At 42.8% G+C, this 20,502-nt stretch overlaps 1 protein-coding gene across 1 annotated transcript in view; it reads right to left on the bottom strand.

Moving 5' to 3' along the window:
* LOC146808703 (phospholipase A2 inhibitor and Ly6/PLAUR domain-containing protein-like) overlaps positions 1-20,502 on the bottom strand; it is a 198,820-nt gene that overhangs the window by 83,310 nt on the left and 95,008 nt on the right. The window contains exon 3 of the mRNA XM_085615518.1: positions 11,168-11,308. Within this exon, the coding sequence (XP_085471644.1) occupies positions 11,168-11,308 (141 nt within the window). The remainder of the gene's footprint in view (positions 1-11,167; positions 11,309-20,502) is intronic.

Genomic DNA, 20,502 nt, shown 5'->3' with positions numbered 1-20,502 from the left:
CGGAGGGCTACAAAATCACCAGGAAGGACGGCGTCAACCAGACAGGAGGAGGCATCGCCATCATCCACAAGAACACCATCCGCATCACCACCAACTCCGATGACACCTTCACCTCCGCCGAACACCTCCACTTCCAGATACACACCGACCCCAAGACCACACTCAGAGGCACCCTCGTCTACAGACCACCGGGACCACGCACACAGTTCAGCGAAGACATCACAGACTTCGTCAGCCCGCACGCCATCAATTCCACCGACTACATCCTCCTGGGGGACCTCAACTTCCACCTGGAGGACAACAAGGACCGCAACACCACTGCTCTGCTGGACAACCTGGCCAACCTCGGACTCAAGCAACTGGTAACCACCCCCACCCACTACTCCGGCCACACGCTTGACCCAGTCTTCTCATCCAGCAAATACGTCACCTTCAGCCACTCCACCAATCTCCAGTGGACTGACCACAGCTGCGTCCACTTCAGCTTCAGTAAAACGACGACCCACCACCACCCTCAACAAGCCCCCCGCAGGAGCTGGAACAAGATCACTGGCGACCAGCTCACCACCTTCCTCAGCCAGAACCCCCCCACCAGCTCAACGGACCCCAACGAAGCCGCCAACAACCTCACACAGTCGATCACCAACTGCGCAGACGCCCTCGCACCACTGAAGAAGAACCCCCCCAGCAGACGTGGCAGCAAGAAGGCCTCCTGGTTCACCGACGAGCTCATCACCTCCAAGAAGAACTGCCGCTCCCTGGAGAACACCTGGCGCACCGACCAGACCACAGACAACATGACGGCCCTCAAACACGCCACCCGCAAACACCACCAACTGATCCACGCCACAAAGAAGACAGCCTTCAAGGAACGACTGGACAACAACACCCACAACAGCAAGGAACTCTTCAGCATCGTCAAAGAGCTCTCCAACCCCGACGCCGGAAACAATTACATCACTCCCTCGCAAGACCTCTGCGACTCCCTCGCAGCCTTCTTCCACGACAAGATCGCCTACATTCACAAAAGCTTCGGCCCACCAACAATGAACACCACCACCGAACCGATGCCCCCCACTGCCACCCTCCGCACCTGGACCCCAGTCAGCACCGAAGACACAACACGCACAATGAACACCATCCACTTCGGATCCCCTACAGACTCCTGCCCACACCATATCTTCAACGCGGCCGACCACATCATCGCACCCCACCTCCACGACATCATCAACGCCTCCTTCAACACCGCCACCTTCCCGGAGTGCTGGAAACACGCCGAGATCAGTGCCCTGCTGAAGAAACCAACTGCAGACCCCTCCGACCTCAAGAACTACCGCCCCATCTCGCTCCTCCCGTTTCCTGCCAAAGTCATCGAGAAGACCGTCAACAGACAGCTAGCCACCTTTCTCGAGACCAACGGATCCCTCGACCACTCGCAATCCGGCTTCCGAGCCAACCACAGCACGGAGACCGCCCTCATCGCAGCCACAGACGACATCAGATCCCTAATGGACAACGGGGAAACTGCGGCCCTCATCCTCCTGGACCTCTCCGCAGCGTTCGACACTGTCTGCCACCGCACCCTGGTACAGCGCCTGAACAACATCGGCATCCAGGAGAAGGCCCTAGAGTGGATCACCTCATTCCTCGCCGGAAGAACCCAGAGAGTCCGCCTACCCCCGTTCCGGTCAGCGGCCACCGAAGTCATCTGCGGCGTTCCACAAGGGTCATCGCTCAGCCCCACCCTCTTCAACGTCTACATGAGCCCCCTCGCAACCATTGCACGTCAACACAACCTCAAGATCATCACCTACGCTGACGACACCCAGCTGATCCTCTCCCTCACCAGCGACCCGGACGCCGCCAAAGCCAGCCTACACGAAGGGATGAAAGACGTCGCCGAATGGATGAAGAACAGCCACCTGAAACTGAACTCAGACAGGACGGAGGTCCTCATCCTGGGATCATCACCCTCCGCCTGGGACGACTCCTGGTGGCCCACCGCCCTGGGAGCCACCCCCAAGCCAACGGACCACGCACGCAACCTAGGCTTCATCCTGGACTCCTCCCTCTCGATGACCAGACAAGTCAACGCCGTCTCGTCTTCATGCTTCAACACCCTGCGCATGCTTCGAAAGATCTTCCGGTGGATCCCCACCGAGACCAGGAAGACGGTCACCCAGGCCCTTGTCACCAGTCGGCTGGACTACGGGAACGCCCTCTACGCCGGCACCGCCGCCAAACTCCAGAAGAAACTCCAACGGATCCAGAACGCCTCAGCACGACTCATCCTGGACATCCCCCGACACAGCCACATCTCCGGACACCTGAGAGACCTGCACTGGCTCCCCGTCAACAAAAGAATCACGTTCCGACTCCTCACCCACGCACGCAAGGCCCTCCACGACCTGGGCCCCAAGTTCCTCAACAGCTGCCTGACCTTCCACAAGCCCACCCGCCAGCTCCGCTCCGCCAGCCACGCTCTTGCCACCGTCCCCCGCATCCGCAGAGCCACCGCCGGAGGAAGATCCTTCTCCTACCTGGCAGCCAAGACATGGAACTCCCTCCCCATCCACCTCCGGACAACGCAAGACCATCCCGCCTTCAGGAAGCAACTCAAGACCTGGCTGTTCGAGCAGTAGCGTTCCCCCCCCCCCCCCCAGCGCCTTGAGACCCTCCGGGTGAGCAGTGCGCTATACAAATGCCTATGATTGATTGATTGATTGAATCCAGAAGCATGGAAGATTGAGGAGACCGATTGCATATTACTCATCGATGCTTGACCCAGTAGCTATAGGCTTACCTGGATGTCTGAAAGCAGTGGCTGCAACATGTCGAAGTTTGGAGCAGAGTGAAGGAATCGTGATGGGATATCCTTTGAAAGTGTTTGTACCTCATGATGTTGTGATTCTTTTAACAAGGAATCGTACTCAGTATATGACACATAGTCGGCTGACTAAGTATGAGAAAGTCATATTAGGTGCAACGAATGTGAGCCTTGCAAGATGTGTGAATGTGAATCCAGCAACGTTGTTACCTGATGGTGAGAATGTGGAAGTGAGAGATGAAGCAGATCATGATTGTTTGGATGTGCTTGAGTATTGTACAAAACCACGACCAGACATAAAAGATGTACCTTTGGCAGAAAATGATTATGTAATGTTTGTTGATGGGTCATGTTTGAGAACAGAAGAAGGAGTGATGAGTACAGCATATGCAGTGTGTACGGTTTCCACAGTGATGGAAGCATCCTATCTGAAAGGAGTGAAATCTGCCCAAGTAGCAGAGTTAGTGGCTCTGACTCGAGCATGCAAAATTGGGAAAGGTGTAAGAGTGACTGTGATAACTGACAGCCAGTATGGCTTCGGAGTTGTCCACGATTTTGGCAAGTTGTGGCTACAAAGAGGTTTCCTGACCTCAAGTGGAACTCCTATTCAGAATGCTGAAGTGGTTGGAAAGTTGATTGAGGCGATACAGCTGCCTAAACAATTGGCTGTGGTGAAATGTGCTGCCCATAACCAAGGGGAGGATTATGTTACTGTTGGCAATCGTTATGCCAATGACATGGCACAGTACTGTGCCAGAAATCATTATTCAGTCAATCGGGCAAAGGAGAAAGAAATGACTTCCTATTCCTTAATGTTTACTAACGTTGTAGGGACATGGGAAGAAGTGAGGCAATTGCAGGAGGAAGCAGGAGATGAGGAAACAAGGCAGTGGGTAAAAGCAGGATGTGCACCAAGGGAAAACGATCATGTGTGGGTCTATCGAGATGGAAGACCAGTCATGCCTGATAGCATGTTGTCTACCATGGCACGGATGTATCATGGCCAGGGACACATAGGGAGAGATGCCATGATCAGGTCATTTAAGCAGACCTGGTACAACCCAAAATTCAGAATCATATCAGAGAGCTTATGTCAAAGATGTTTAATTTGTCAGCAGTACAATCCTGGAAGAAAGACAGTGGTAAGTCTGGGAACTATAGGCCGAGAAGGAGGGCCTTTTACCAGAATGCAAATAGATTTCATTGAGATGCCAACATGTAACAGATTGAGGTACGTTCTGGTCATAGTCTGCCTATTCTCCAGGTGGGTAGAAGCATACCCGATAAGGAGAAATGATGGATTGACAGTAGCAAATCTGCTTTCGAGGGAATTCATCCCCAGGTTCGGGTTCCCAGTGACCCTTGAATTAGACAGAGGAGGGCATTTCTATAATGAGATTGTGAAATTGGTCAGTGAAGCATCAAATGTACAACAGAAACTGCACTGTGCCTACCAACCAGAGGCTTCTGGTGTGGTTGAGCAAATGAATGGTACAATCAAGAACAGAATTGGGAAAAGGTGTTTAGCCACAGGAATGAAATGGCCTGATGTCTTGCCTCTAGTTTTGATGACCATACGTGCAACCCCAGATAGAACTACAGGGCTAAGTCCTCATGAAATAATCATGGGAAGTGCGATGAGGCATGCTTACATACCAGTCAACAAGCTGATGACAATTTCTGATGACATGGTGTTGGAGTACCGTAAAGGCCTGGCTGACGCAGTTCATTCTGTGTTTCATCAGGTTGGAGCGGATGCCACCACCCTTGAAAAGAGGCCAGCCCATGATCTGAGCCCAGGGGATTGGGTGAGGATAAAGGTCCACAGAAGAAGAAACTGTTTGGTTCCCAGGTGGGGAAAACCAAGACAAGTCATTCTGACCACGACGACAGCTGTGAAGTGTGCTGGACTGAAAAACTGGATCCATGACAGGCACACCCTGAGAATACCAAATCCAGTGGATTGCAAGGAGAAAGAGTACTACGACGAATCAGAGTCAAGTACTGAATCAGATCACGAAGAGCCAAAACCCCGTGAAGATCCTGAAAGGGGGGAAAATTAACCAAAGCAGATTCTGGTCCCCAGAAGTGTCTCTCTGAAAAGAAGATTGCAGATCTCTGAAAGCTCAGATTCTGAAGACGAGCAGAGAAAGAAAGGTCCCAATAAAGAACCTAAAAAGAAAGAAGGAAAGGACAAAGAGGGAGCAGTAAAAGAAAGTCAAAGGGAACAAATCCCAGATGAAAATTCAAGAGAAATTCCACCTGAACTAATAGATCTGAATGAAGAAGGGACAGTTACAGAGAGAGAGGGGCAGATTGCGGAAGACCCCCGAGGAGGTGTAGGGAACTGCAACATCCAGTTAGGTGAAGGGACAAGTAGTCAGCAGGAAGATTGCGTGCCGGAGATCCGAGGAGGGAAAGAAGTAGGGAAACCAGAACAAGTGGTGGATAAAGAAACTGGTGAAAAGGAAAAGCAAGTTGGGACAGAATCAGAAGAGAGTGGGAACGAAATACCTGAAGGTCGCGTTCTGAGAAAGATAGCTTGGAGAGAAGAAAAGAATGAAAAGAATGTCATAGAATTAAATTGAGAAAAACAGTAAAACCAGAAGTTTGGCCGAACAAAATAAAAAGACTAAGATATCGACTGTCTCGAGTGAAATCACCCAGAGCTGAACAGGTGAATGAAGTCACGAGTCAGGAAAAATCAAAGGAAAAAGAAACAGTTGTAACAAAAGAAACTGAAAGAACAAGAAAACCTAACCAGAAGTATAAGTCGCCGGAATGGACGTATGTGGCCCTGTCTGAAGAATCCCAAGAGGCAGATAGTCAAGGAAATCCAGAGGAGACTTTACTGAAAGTGGTTAAAGAAGAAGAAGAATCAGAAATCCTGAGCGTTCTCTTGTCCGGCATTGGAGAAGAAGAAGCGGAGATTCAGGAAATTCTGTATCCTGATTGGGTGAAGGAGGCAAAGGACGATGAGATGCTAAACTGAATAATCAAAGAAGCTGTTGATGTGGAGAACGATAACAAAAGAGAAAAAGTAGAAAACTAGTAGAAGCTTAGAAGCTTTGGGGTAGAAACCGGTCACGAAATAGAAGAGGCTAAGTCAAAAGACACTGTCTATTTTAGAAAAATGGCTAACACAGATGGTAGTAAAAGTAGATGTACATTCATGAAAAGATAGTGTAAAACATGTTGCTGTTGTACAGGATTATTAATGCTTTTATGGAGCATTCTAGCTCTGGTTATATCATTTAAAGTCACAATAGATACAATAGAAGGAAATGGTCAAAACAAAACTAACATAGGTAAAATTTCAAAGGTAGTACTGACTGTAGCCACAAACATTCATTTGCATAAAGATAGGTCTATTAATGATTTTTCTAATAATGTATTTTCAAAATGATTGTATGAATATGTAAAGACTATGGATGTAAGGGACTGCTACATCTGCATGCAGTTACCTGCTTCTGTGGCAGACGGAGTGACTTATCATCACCTTCCAGCTACTTACGGAATAACCTGTAGTGTAATAGCTAGCTTATTTTATGAGATAGGGAAATTAGAGTATTATTTTTCAGATGTAGATAACATTTTTGCATTAGTGCCTGCTAATAATAAGCTAAATAAGGTAAGACCTGCAAAGGTTTTAGGTGAATTTTTCTTGGAGACTAGTGAACTAACATTAGAAGCTGTGTTTAAATATAATTTGACATGCAGTTTGCAGAAAGAAGAAAAGACATTTTTGAATATGGTTGAGGAAAGAAGGCATAAGATGCACAAAAAGGAAACAGAAGGAAAAGTTGAGAAAACAGCTTGGGACATAGAAATAGAGAAACACCTGACAAAAGGAGAGTCAACACCAACAATAGCTTTAGATAGGCCCCAGAAAGGAAAAATTTGTATAAGAAGGAATCAAACTGCATATGATAACCTGTTTGTAGGTAATAGTGAGTGCCATGATACATACCGAATCATGGGTGGATGGGGATTCAAAGGTGGAAGAGATCGAGTATTTCCTGGAATATATTTTATCTGTGGGAACAGGGCATATTATCGTTTGCCAGACCATTGGTATGGCACATGCTATGTAGGTCTGGTATTTCTAAAAATCTTTCACCTGGACAGAGAAGAAGGTGTAAATAGTTTAAATAGTCATTTAGCGCGAAGAAAGAGAGAATCTTGCGCAGAAATTGTGGGTGACATCTTTTGTGCATTGATACCGGCAGTGGGAATAACTCTGAATGCAAATAAAATTAGAAGATTATCTACAGTAGTGGATCGCTTGTCAACAAGCACTGCTCATGGATTCTTATTGGTTAACACTGAAATGGTTGCCATGCGTGCTATGGTGATGCAAAATCGACTTGCCCTTGACAGTCTTTTGGCAAAAGAGGGTGGAGTCTGTGGAATGCTGAAAGTTCAACATTGTTGCACTTACATTCCAGACGAAAGTAAAGATCTAAAGGTTTACATTAAAAATATTACTGAATTGCACGATGAACTTGTACCACTGGAGATTGAAGATGTATGGACGAGAATGGGAAAGAAAATAGCTGCTATTAAAAATGTCTTAGCTAAAATAGGTAGTACTGTTATAGGTAAAATTCTGTTTCCATTAACATGTGTGATAGTTGCAGTATTAGTGATAAGATTAGGGTGTATGTGTTGCAGGAAAAAGAAAATAAATAATAAAATAAAAAAAGATACACTTAAGAGAAAAGGAAAAGATCCAGAAAAGGATTTTGAAGTGATAGCCTTAGATGAGTGGAAAGACAAAATGTATAAGAAGGTAAAAAGAGATGAATATGAAGAAACTGAATTTTGAGCTATGAGTAAGAAGTCATTTCAAATCTTCGTAAAAGGGTACTAAATTTGGGTGTTTTGTGGTGATAAAATCACCAAAGGGGGGATTGCTGGAGCGAGGTTTTCCCTAAGAATTGTACACCTCCTCCATTTCATCATTTTGAATTAACATGAATAATTGATTAACATTAATAGTAATAATTGTTTGCTGTGTTTAATTAATCAACATTACTAATTAGAAAATACACGTGGGAATCGCATTTGCATGGCCTAACTGATACGTAAACTAATTTCGTACGCATACTAATGTCAGATATTTAGAATTTGCATGTTATATGTTGCTTTTGTGATGTGATTTGTGAATCGTGCTTTAAATTGTGAGTATAAACTGCAATGCGTGTTGCTTTTGCTAGATAAATACACACACATAGAGGGGTTAGTGAGGGAATAACATTTTAATAGTCATTTCCATGTATTAATTACATTTTATGTCTCTTTGCTTAAGTTGACCTTTCTGGAGTGGCCACAAAATGGCTGCCATCCCTATTTCTGACGCCCCGACATGACACAGAAGTCACTGAGTGGAGTGCGCCTGCGCTAAAAGATGAGCAACAATAACCTCGTCCTGACCCCAGGCAGACTGTACCCGTGAAGGACATCCTGGGAGGAGCGCCTAGCATCAAACAAAGGACTTTGTTGAACTATGAACTGTTATAATTGATGACACAAAGGACACGACCCCGCATGGGAATCAACATGCGCTGAATGGACTAGAAACTGTTGCTAATTTACTCACAAATTGAGAAGCTGCATCTAATGCAACATTTTATGCATGAGAATCAGGAAGAATGATCCTGGTTTAACCAATTAAATTTGTTCTGAAACATGTATTGAAACATTTGTTGATAAAATTTACTATAAAAGTAGACTAGAGAGGGTAGGATATTAGCTTATTCCTTATGCACACTATCACTTTACTAGATTGCCCGACGTTATGCTGACGGAGAGGACGGTGACACTGCTGGACAGCTGCTTACCAGAGACTCTGATGGACTGATCTGATGCCCAATTAACCTACGAACTGATTCTTTTGATTTATGGGCATAGAGACGAAAGATCTGAATTGACATAGAGGGCGCCATTTAGCCAGATTAGGTAAATATGCGAACTAAAATATTGAATGATATATTATTTCCTTATGCTTTAATTAGATAAACATATTATTGCATTTAAAGAACTGTGTCAGGTTATTATTTGAAGTATTTCAATGTATATTGTTTAGAAGAATTAGGGGTTGCTATTCCCAGCAACTAGCTGATCCATGGCCAATAGTATGGGAGGAACTGCTAGGTTATGATGTATTGAGATCCTGGTGAGGTAGGGAGGTATAGGTGAACTTGTTGTTACTCATCAGGTGATTGGTGCACTCTTCCTCCCATTTCCAGCGCATGGAATAAAGAAAGAAACTCCTCTCTCTCTCTCTCTCTCTCTCTCTCTCTCTCTCTCTCTCTCTCTCTCGGACCATTGATACTGAAAGTAGAATGAATGATTGGTGTTATGTGCCCCACCAGTGAATGAGTGAATGAAATGTGGTCCGGTCTGTAGAGAGGGGATTTGTGGTATTCAGCGCTGTAGCACCGCCCTTATGCCATCATATGCGTCACGCATCTGTTTATCCTTGTGCCACGATGCGCTGCATTGTAAATGCGGCGCATCTGTGGTGGCGCAAGGGAAAACTTGTGTGACGCATCTTTCCTGGCGCATGCCTGCTGATTTGCAGGGATGCGCCAGGAAACATAAATCTGCCCCATAGTAGTTACACTTGCCAAATTTGCTCAGTACAATCTGCAGGTATTTATACCAATATGTAAAATTTGCACTGTCTATTGCTATTTTGCACATGGCTGGCTATTTACAAAATCTAATATGTTTTGTTATTGTTAAACGAATGAAAACTGGTGGTCAGAGCAATCGGCTATACAAATCTACTTAGATACATGTATCTTTGCTTGGGCTTTTAAATGTAACAGCACTGTCACTTTAAATGAAGAAGGAAAAAACTATTTAAAAATCATGTGGTCCATCACAAGCGCGCCATGTGATTAAGGCCCTCCGGGGCTGAAACGCTTTATGGCTGCCGTGCATTTTTGTCGGTTAAAATAAAACTTTAAATTGCTGACATTGTGGTCCATGCTCCATTTGTTTCGAAAGATGAAAGAAGGTTATGGAGTTCCAGTAATATATATATATGCATATACATATATATATTTTATTTTTAAGAAGGGAGGAAGCAAGATTAAAAATAAGGAGAGTAATACACTTGTGTTAAGGTAATGAAAGGGAGGTGGGTGGTGTAGAAGGGAGGAGCTGAGAGGAAGAGGAGAGTGTTAAGAAGCAAAGACAGATACTTTTGCTAACTAGAGGTAGTAAGCAGGATGAATGACGAGACACAGAATGCTAGCATGAACAAAAGAGATAGAGAAAGGATGCAATATTACAAGAAGGAGGTAATTAGGAGTATTCAATGAAGAAAAGAGGAGAGAAGAGAAATGAGGTGAAGGAGAAAAGAGAATGAAGAGCTAAGATCACCAAATGGAGGATGATGAATAGACAAGGAAGGATATACATGCAAGAGAATAAAGTGATGTGGTGCCCTAAGGCGGGGAGGTTGAGACAGGTGAGAGATAGTGAAAGGAGCATATAATGTGGGAGAGTGGAAGAGAAATACAAAAGGAAAAGACAAAAGAGGAACAAATTGGGGAAATGCAAGATGAGGAAAAATGAGGAAGTGGGTACCACGCTGCAGATTAGCTGAATGGGAAAATGATGAGAATGAGCAAGGTGGGTAGGATAAGAAGAGTTCAAATAATGAAGGGACATTGCAACAGAGGGATGAAGAGAAAGCTGAATGCAGAATGGGAAAAGGAAAGAAGAGGGTGACAAGAGTAGTAACTGGAAGAGGAAGAAAGGAGAAAGAATAGACAGATGTAGGAGGATGCATAAATCAGGTTAAGGGACAGGAGGTGATAGAGGCATAGGGTAGGGCACTGAGGAAAACAAAAGAGAGGTTGAGGTTGAGATGTGTAAATAAAAATAGAGGGCCCGATTCAAAAAGGTAAACTGAGACAAAAGTCTAAGTTTACGAGTTTCTGTATTCACAAAGGGCATTTACTACTCGTAAATGCCTTTTGTAAATACAGAAAGTCATAAAGTTCAACTTTCGGTATTCACAAAGGGCATTTACAAGTAGTAAACACCTTTTGTGAATACCGAAAATCGTAAATTTAGACTTTCGTTTCAGTTTATTTCTTGAACCGAACCCAGAGAGTTAAAAAATATTAAGAGTATGTCGGTGAAAAGAAAAGCAAATGGTTAAAAAGTTTGGGCAAGGAAGATCTGAAAAGAGAACTGAGGGACAAATGGGAATAGAGAGAGACAGTCCAAAAGGGGAAAAGGGAAATGGATTAATAAAAAGCAAAAAACTGGTTTGTGAAGAGAGAGAAAGCAGAGGAGAATTAATGTATAGCAACTCACACTCTAGCTTGCCATTGTGGCAAGAATCTGAATTGCAGCAGACTCGTTTGATTGTAGTTCGGCCATTTGTGACGGTCTCACTAAAGTAAAGTTCCTTGCATACCTTGGCACAGCCCTTAAAGACCATAAACATTTGGCCATCTGCAAGAAATCACAAAACATAAAGTAAATGTATCTAGTAATGATGTCAGAATCTTTTTAATTTTTTTTAATTGAAAACCATATAAAATACATAGATTTGAATTCAGATATACATCCTTTAAAATCCATCAATGACATCCGAGGGGGTAATAAATAACACCAATTAATCAAGAAGCAACACATCTAGTAATTAATAGGCAGGGGGATCTTAAAAAACATTACTAAGCCGAAGAATAAAAAGGACGCCTAAAATCTCGAGACTCATATCCACTGCCTCAAAAAAGACTAATAAAATGACATGAAGTATACTGTCCATGTTAAAGTGCCAAGTTCTAAGATTCATAAAAATAAGGACAGATTGGAGGGATACAATATATTATATACAACTTTAGAAATCACAGTCAAAATACAGTGCCGAGATTTTCTCAAATTTCTAAAGTCCCCCAATTCGTGAAGCATTGATTTGTTCGCTTCTTTTAACCTGACACATTTTTCGAACCCATTACATTTTGGATGGAATTAAATCCGTTCGCCATTTTTGAATTAAAAGTGATCTGGCGACAGCCATTCCAATATATGAAAGTTTAATCAACTACTCGGATAGTTGAAGATCTGGGTCATAACCCCACACTATCAGTCGAGCGTTAAACCCAGTCGATATCAAACATTCTGTTGCCAGATAGTCAAAAATATAATTCCAAAATGTTTGGATCAAGGGGCACTGTAATATTATATGAGTCCAATTGGCTAAAGGGTGAATATGGCACCGGAAACACTGCCCCGATTGATTGGGTTAAACCTTGGCTACGAAGCAAGGGGTTCTATACAGTAACCACTTGCTGAAATATAACATCCTTCTCCAGTTAGCTCCTCTGACTGAACTAAAATTTAAGTTATTAATTGTAGACCACATATTTGCTGTAATTTCAGGGCCTCATATTTGCCCCATTTTGTTATGGCCTTGGCTTCCAGATCAACCCCTTTAATTGTGGCTAAACATTTTTTCCAATCCCCTTGCTTTTTCACTACCCTATCTTCAAGCAAGTCGAAAACTAACTGTTTCTGGCCATTAATCTGAAGCAAATTAAGTTTGCTAAGGAACTTACTGAGAACGTTATATGACCCAAGGAAGAGGAAATCGCCGGGAATTAATTGAGACTATTCATTAACATTCAGCCATCTATTGTTCTGGAATAAATTGAAGAGTTTATGACAGCTGGCCTTATTCCAATTTTGTGTAATTAAAGACAAATCTCTAATACCTGCTAACACAAAAAGATCAACTATTGGGGTTGTGACATTAATAACTGAAATGCAATACCGTCTACAAACAGCCCGATGTTTATGAAAAAAACAATGTAAACTCTTATATCTTACTAATTTAGGAGATCTAAATATTGATAATGGGCAGTGGATTTGATTTTCTTTACGCATTATATTCATAAAGAAGTTATTAAAAAGACCTGGATGTGGACCCTGCTTAAATCTAGACATGTACTGTGCAAAATACGCAAAGTAGTATTCCCTCAAATTGGGGAGGGCTAAGCCGCCATCTTCGAGTTTCTCATATAAAGTGCTAATTTCGTAAAAAAGGAGTTTACTAAAAGAAAGGAAATTGCTGAAATAAGGAAATTAAACAGTGGAAGCACCGACATTTTGATCAAAGCGACCCCACCGAGAATAGTTAAAGGGAGGGAGTTCCATCGTGAGAATAAGTCCTGGACTTTTCGTAAGAATGGGCCGAAATTCAGATCATATAATTCCGAAATTAATGGCGGAAAATAGACCCCTAGGTACCTCTTGAAATTTGAATTTAGGCACGGAAGTATATCGGGGTGTAAAACCCTAGATGCGCACCCACACAAGATTATTTCTGTTTTCCTTTTATTAATTTTGGATCCAGCGAACAACTCATAAAGGTAAAAAATCTGGAAGGCTTTTGCCTGCACTTCCTCCTCCGGCTTTATAATAAGCATAATGTCATTGGCATATAATTTAACTTTACCTATGATTGGAAGCGGAGGACATATATCCCCATTATTCCTGATTGCTATCGCGAGAGGCTCAATAAAAAAGGCAAATAGCACCGGGGATAACGGACATTCTTGTCTTGTTCCCCTTTTAACTTTTACTTGGCTGACCTCAGTGGCATTGATGATAATATTGCCCTCTGCATTCATATATAATTTCTCAACCAACCCTGTAATTTTAGAGGGTATGCCAAATTTCGGTAAAATACAAAATAAAGTCTCCCAAATAACCAAATCAAATGCCTTCTCGGCGTCTAAAATAAGCACTAATGCTGGAATCTTCCGGGTCTCAAAATAGTCCAGTGTCTCGACTAAAAAATGCGTATTGGTCCCAAGCTGCCTCCCGGCTATAAAACCATTCTGATCAGGATGGATTAAATGCGAGGCGATCCCGTTAAATCGATTGGCTAAGAATTTAGTAATTAATTTGAAGTCAGAGTGTAAAAGCGTCACCGGGTGATATGAGTTGGGATCTTCACTCTTTTGACCTTTTTTTAAAAAACTGACTACATTCCCTTTTCTAAAAGACAGAGGTATGGACCCTCCTTCAAGAATTTAATTTACCAATAAAAGGAGATAATCCTCAATTACACTAGCGAATGTTTTAAAAATCTCTGCAGGGAGGCCGTCCGGCCCGCAGGCTTTACCATTCGGGAGATTTTTAATAACCTCCCATAGCTCTCCTTTTTGAATGGTCTCGCCATGTTCCTTTTTTCTAAGTCTGATAAGACAGGTAATTCATTTTGCTGGAGAAAATCTCCCCAAGATGACATATCGATGGATTGTTGTTGGCCATATATCCTCTCATAATGTTGTACCATTATGTCTCCTACTGCTCCCAAGTACGCCAAATGAGAACCTGAAGTGGGGCATCTCAGTGCGACTATTTGATTACTTGCAGCCCGTTCCCTTGCCTGCCATGCCAGAAATCTGCCTGTATAATTGCTTTCCTCATAAATCTTTTGCCTATCATGCTGAAATAGGGATTCAATTTTAGCATAATATTTATCGGCCAGGTTCCGCTTAGCCTGATCCAGCTGCCGACGGTTCACCACCGAGGGGCTAGAAAGGAATATGTCAAATGACCTTTGCACTTTTTTGCTCAAGTGTTTGCTTCTCCTCCTTCCTATTCCTTGATTTCTCCGCATCTTTACCAATAGCAAGCCCTCGAAAAAAGGCTTTAGATAAATCCCAGACCACATGCAGTGGAGCTGAGCCATGATTTCGCTCAAAGAACTCTCTGATTTCTGTTTTAATATAGGAGACCCAATTTTCCCCAAATAAGTATTGTCGATTTAGCTGCCATCTTTTGGAGGTTTTACTGCATTCACGTAGTTCCAACTCTAAAATAATCAGTGCATGGTCCTAGAACCCACTCTAAAGAGTTTTCTGTGAATTAAAAACCAAACGCCTGGAAATAAGGAAAAAATCAATACGCAAATAAGTATGGAATCTCCCTGAAAAGCAGGTATAAGCAATTTCAATGGGAAAAGCAGCCCGCCAAAGGTCAGCTATATCAAGCATCGAGCTATAACTTTGTACAATTTTAAAAGATTTTCGCTTTAACAGTTTTTTTGCGTTAGATGAGGAATCTACTACTCACTCTACTACACTCTACTACACTCTACTACTCTCTACTACTCAGTCTCTGCTACTCTCTCTACTACTCTCTACTACTCTTTACGAATCTCTACTACTCACTCTCTACTCTCTATTACTCATCCTCTACTCTCTATCTCTCTACCTCTCTCTACCTATCTCTCTACTACTCTCTACCTCTCTATCTCTACCTCTCTACCTCTACACCTCTACCTCTACACCTCTACCTCTCTACCTCTCTCTACCTCTTTCTACACGCACACCTATGCACATATATATCCATATATATGCATTTATATATATGTATGTGTGTATATATTAGGGGTGGGCGGAATTTGCGTAATCGCGTTTCGCAAATCTCCGCGAAACGGTAAAAAATCTCCGCGAACACGCGGAAATTCCGCGAACACGCGGAATTGCTTGTTCGCGATACTTTTTTCCTGTTCGCGATCGCTGTTTGCGTGCTCGGGGTGAAATATCTCGCGAACACGCATGTTGAGAACGCAAACAAGCAAAAAATTTCGCGAAGTCGCGGAACGCAGATTTTTGGGCAATTTCGCGTTCTCCACGGAACGCGAAATTACCCAAATTCCGCAAATTCCGCGAACGGAACGGAATTTACCGCCCAGGCCTAGTATATATATTACCTACTGATAGTCGCCAGTAGGTAGTTATAGTTAGGACCTATTTTCTATAGGAAATCCGCATCATTCTATTCAGAATAACGTTGGCGTCGATTGATGAATCTTTGCAAAATTTTCCAAACTTTTGGCCACCTCCGGTCCGCTCCTATCCTGAAAATTTGACGGTGATTCGTCAAGCGGGAGCCGAGAAAAAAGGGGGGTCCCAAAACACGTTTTCCCCATGCATTTTCCCCTAGGACTTGTTGACGCAGCTACAGCCCGAAGTGCTGAACGGAATTACACCAAATTTGGCAAAGAGGTAGTCCTCAGTTCAGACTCGTGCCTTTTGCGTAAATGGTGTACATCCGTTCAGTAGTTCCTGAGAAAATCAAAAGTAAAAATACATATATATCTGGGCGGAGCCTAACCACACATCTCATTGTGAGATCTGATTGGCTGTCAGCACTTCATCCAAGAAGTGTTGGCAGTCATCTTGGGACCAATATACATGATAGCACCTCATTAAAAAGCATTGCAGTTAATGAAAGGTTTTAAGACTTTAGTTACATTATAAATCATTTGTTGATGGTACCATACTCATTTTAGGAATTGTGGTGTGTTCTAAGGTGATTTTACCATGTGAAAAAGCCTTCTGCTGTGATATCATGAATCATGTTTGAGAGAAAACTATTTTCTCATGCTTTTCCCACAGAGGTTTGGAAGGTGATCTATAAGCTAAACTGAGAGCATATTTTCTGTAAATTCACATTATCTTTCTCAGTCATGTGAGAATGAAGTCTGACATTCTCAGTAAAACATGTACATCCAACAAGGGCAGAGACTGTCAGTTGATTCCTTTGTGTTCTACTGCATCTTCCCAGAGTGTTCAAAAGAACAACTAGATCGCTAACAGTCCTACTTATGACAAACGTATGGCACACCTGAAGCCATCTTGGTTGGAATAAAGTGGTAACTCTTAAAACATTTAATTTAAAAAGGAACAAAATGAGGGGGTTCATTTTGCCATAGAAAGTATGATTAGTGCTGCAGAATGAAAAATTAGGGCACATTTTGAGTGACTTCTCAAATCCTCTTCTATTTCATAAAAAAATTATGATATGCAGACTGAAACATGTACTTTTAAAACCAGCAGCAGACTTCCGTGGTGAGCAGTAGCTTTACTACAGTGATCTAATGAGCAACTAGAGTGCTAACATTCTGAATTAATGGTAAATGTGTGACATATCTGAATAACTTCTTGATGGAATCAAAGTAAAAAACTGAAAGCATTTCCTACTGAGGAGACTGCAGTAAATGAGGAAATTAGGAAACTTCATAACAAAGAAATCTCCCAAGATGGCCACCAGAGACAAAAGAGCCCAAATGCAGCACAAATATCACTCAGATGTAGCCCACATGTAGCCCAATGACAGAAGTGTGCAAAACACTTATTTTTTGTGTATTTGCAGTTTTATATAGTGCAGACTTGTCAGGTATTGGAGTGCTTTACATGAGCATTGGTTACATTACACAAGATCAAATTCATTTTGGTTGTAGACATGGGGAGATTAAGTGATTTGACCAGAATCACAGAATGTTGAGCTGAAGCAGAAACTCTAACCTGGTTCCCCATTTGCAAAGTCTGCAGCTCTGGAAGTAACACCACATCCTCTCCCCTAGGTGCAACATTTAATCAAGTGGTCAACTGGATAAAAAACACAAAGGTTACAAATAATTTAAAAGTTCTTTGTCGCTATTTGAAAACTCAGAAAATATGTCGTCATTTTAGTTTTTTAGAGCACTAACCATAATTTTGATGCAAATAAGACCCTCTCACATATGTAATTTCTAAAGGAAATACTCTAGGTATTACAGTTTTGATTACATCAAGATGACGTCAGGCGTTCCACACTTTTGTAATAAATATAGAATGTTAGCAATCTAGTTGTTCATTGGGATACTGTTGAGAGGCAGAGGCCAGGGGCACGGACTCTGAAAATTGAAGGCAGGTAGGAGAGTGCAGAGGCAACAATTTGACCACACTGTGCAGGCAGGAAGGGCAGTGGCAGCACAACAGACTATGGAGGGCAGTGGAAATGGGGGCAGGGGCAACAAATCAACAATACAGGACTGGCAAGAGAGGCTGTGGCAATATAATAGACCATTGTGGGCAGAAGGAAGAGGCAGTGGTAGTACAACCATAAATGCCAACAGACCCGTTTTAGCCAGGAAACGTCCAATGTTTTTAAGCTCAAATGGGCTTTATTTGATCTGTCTCCTGTCTACAATCTCCTCTTTTTCAATGTAACTCAAAGGGGAAAATCAATACCCCAGTTTTTTTCAAAATCTCCCTCTTACCAAGTTCAAAATGTTCGCAAGTATGGTACATTGGATCGTGGTAGGCAGGAGGAATTGGGGTAGGGACATGGACTCGGATAACAGAGGACAGGAGGGACATGGAGAGGTGCACCAAACTGACCCTACAAGGCAGGCATCAGGGTTTGCAGCAGCACAATACACCACGCAGCGCATGCGGGACGGGAGTGCAGCACAACAATCCATAGAAAGCAATAGGGAGGGGACAGGACCATGCACATGGACAACAGAGAACAGAGAACAGAGGGGAAAGAGGCAATGGTAGCTAGCTGACCATAAAGGACAGACAGGAGAGAAAGCTGCAGCATAACAGACCATAAAGGGCAGGAGGGACGGATCAGGGGCATTACAATGGAACAGACAAGCCAGGAGGGAGGGAATAGGGGTCTGCACATGGAAACAGAGGGCTGGGGGTAATGGGGCAGGGCAGGAGCAGCAAGATAACCATGGAGGTCAGGCAGGATGGGCACTAGAAACAAGACACACCATAGAGAGCATCAATGAGACTATGGTGTCATACACACAGACCATGGAGGGAAGGTGGGAGGGGGTCAGGGGCAGCTAGCTGACCACACAGGGAAGGTGGGAGGGGCCATGGCAGCACAGAAGACCATGCATGGCAAGCGGGGGGCTTAGTGGCGGCACAATGGCTATGATGGGCAAGAAGGAGGGTGCAGGGGCATGCACAAAGGATCATGGAGGATAGAAGGGAGGGTCAGGACATGGGCACAGACAAGAGAGTTCAGGGGAGGGGGCCTCACAACAGACCGTGTGGGGCAGGCAGGAGGAGCAGTTGCAGCACAACAGACCAGGGAGGGCAGAAGGGTGTGGCAGTAAAATGGACCATGCAGGACAGGAGGAAGGGGATAGGGGCATGGCATGTGAACAGCCAGGGTGAAGGTGGCAGGGACAGGTTACAGTCATCTGACAATGCTAGGCAGGTGGGAGGGGAGTGGCAGCTCAACAGAACACTGATGGAGCAGGGGCATCCAGTGAATGTGTGTTTTTCTGAAAATTACATATGTTTTATATATGTATATCTCAAGGTCGATGGAAGAATAAATGGTTATATAAGTGTCTAAATGGATGATTTGTTTTTGAAAAATTGATTGTATAACTGACTGATTAAGTGTATCTTAGTGAATACATGGCTTAGTGAGTTATGTTTAAATATGTAAATATCTGTATCAGTCTCTCACTTTGTGTATAAGTGGCTGCATGGGTTGGTGAGTAGCTACATGAGTGTCTATATAGGTTATTAGTTGTGTTTTTGAGTATCAGTATGAGTGTCTGAGTGTCTGTATGGTTCAGTGGGGGGTATTACGTAGGTCATAGGTGCATGAATGAGTGACTCACTGTTTGTATGTGTTGAAGACCGCATGTGTGCAGGACTGTATGGGTGGATGAGTGTGTGCATGGGTGTGTTAGTGAGTGAATGACTGTCTCAATAGTGTCTTTATGAGTAACTACATATGTTTTTAACTAGTATATGTGACTATTGGTGTATATAAGTTTCTGTAGAAGTAAGTGTGGTGGTGTGTGTATAACTGTATATGCAAGTAAATGGATGTTTGATTCTTTATTAGCATGAGTGACTATGTGTGTGAGTAACTCTATGGATGAGTGGCGTTGTGTAACAGGATGTATAGGTATATGAGTACATATGATGAGTGAGTACATGCATGAGTGACTGTATAGGACTGTTGGTGAATGAGTGGATGTGTATGTGGATCTTAGAATTACTGAATAGGTTGTTGTAACTGATATTGGTATGTCCATTGTTTTGAAAATTTTAGTTTCTATTTTTGAATGTGTGTATCAAAGGTTATATTAGGGGGAGAGGAGGTCTGCCACTCTATCACAAGGATGATGTCATCAGTGATGTCATTTGAGATGTCATCAGTAATATCATGAGTGATGTCACTGACCATGTCATGAGTGATGTAATATGTGACGTCATCGGCAGTGCATTGCGGGCGCGCAAGTTATAGTTAGCTGAACTAACTATAACGGGGGAATTTCAATGGTTTTGTATGAGTGAAAAGTCCAGCTAACTATAACGCCCCTGAAACCTATGGTTTTTTCAGTGAATATATATATATACATATATATATATAAACATATATATAATCTGCATATCTATATAAATACAAATATAAATGCATGCATACATATACATATATGCATGCATATGCATGTTATGTACATGAAATTTTGAAAAACACTAATAAAAGCAAAGCTAAAAAGCCACCTGATTACAAACAGCATTGCTTTAACTTAAACCAGGGCGAGACCAATTGCATTTTGAATGCTTGTTTACTTTGGTTACATCAAGAAGGCATTTAGATGTGTCACACATTTGCCATAAATTCTGAATGGTAGCAATCTAGTTGCTCATTAGATCACTGTAGTAAAGCTACTGCTCACCAGGGAAGTCTGTTGCTGGTATTCAAAGTGCAAGTTTCAGATGGCATGTCAGAATATTTTTAATGAAATAGAAGAGGATTTGAGAAGTCAAAATGTGCCCTAATTTTTCATTCTGCAGCACTAATCATAATTTCTATGG

The sequence above is a fragment of the Triturus cristatus genome, chromosome 7, assembly GCF_964204655.1.
Source record: "Triturus cristatus chromosome 7, aTriCri1.1, whole genome shotgun sequence".
NCBI classification, from domain to species: domain Eukaryota; kingdom Metazoa; phylum Chordata; class Amphibia; order Caudata; family Salamandridae; genus Triturus; species Triturus cristatus.
The sequence above is the reverse complement of the archived record's forward strand: the minus strand, read 5'-3'. Positions and strand labels throughout refer to the sequence as shown.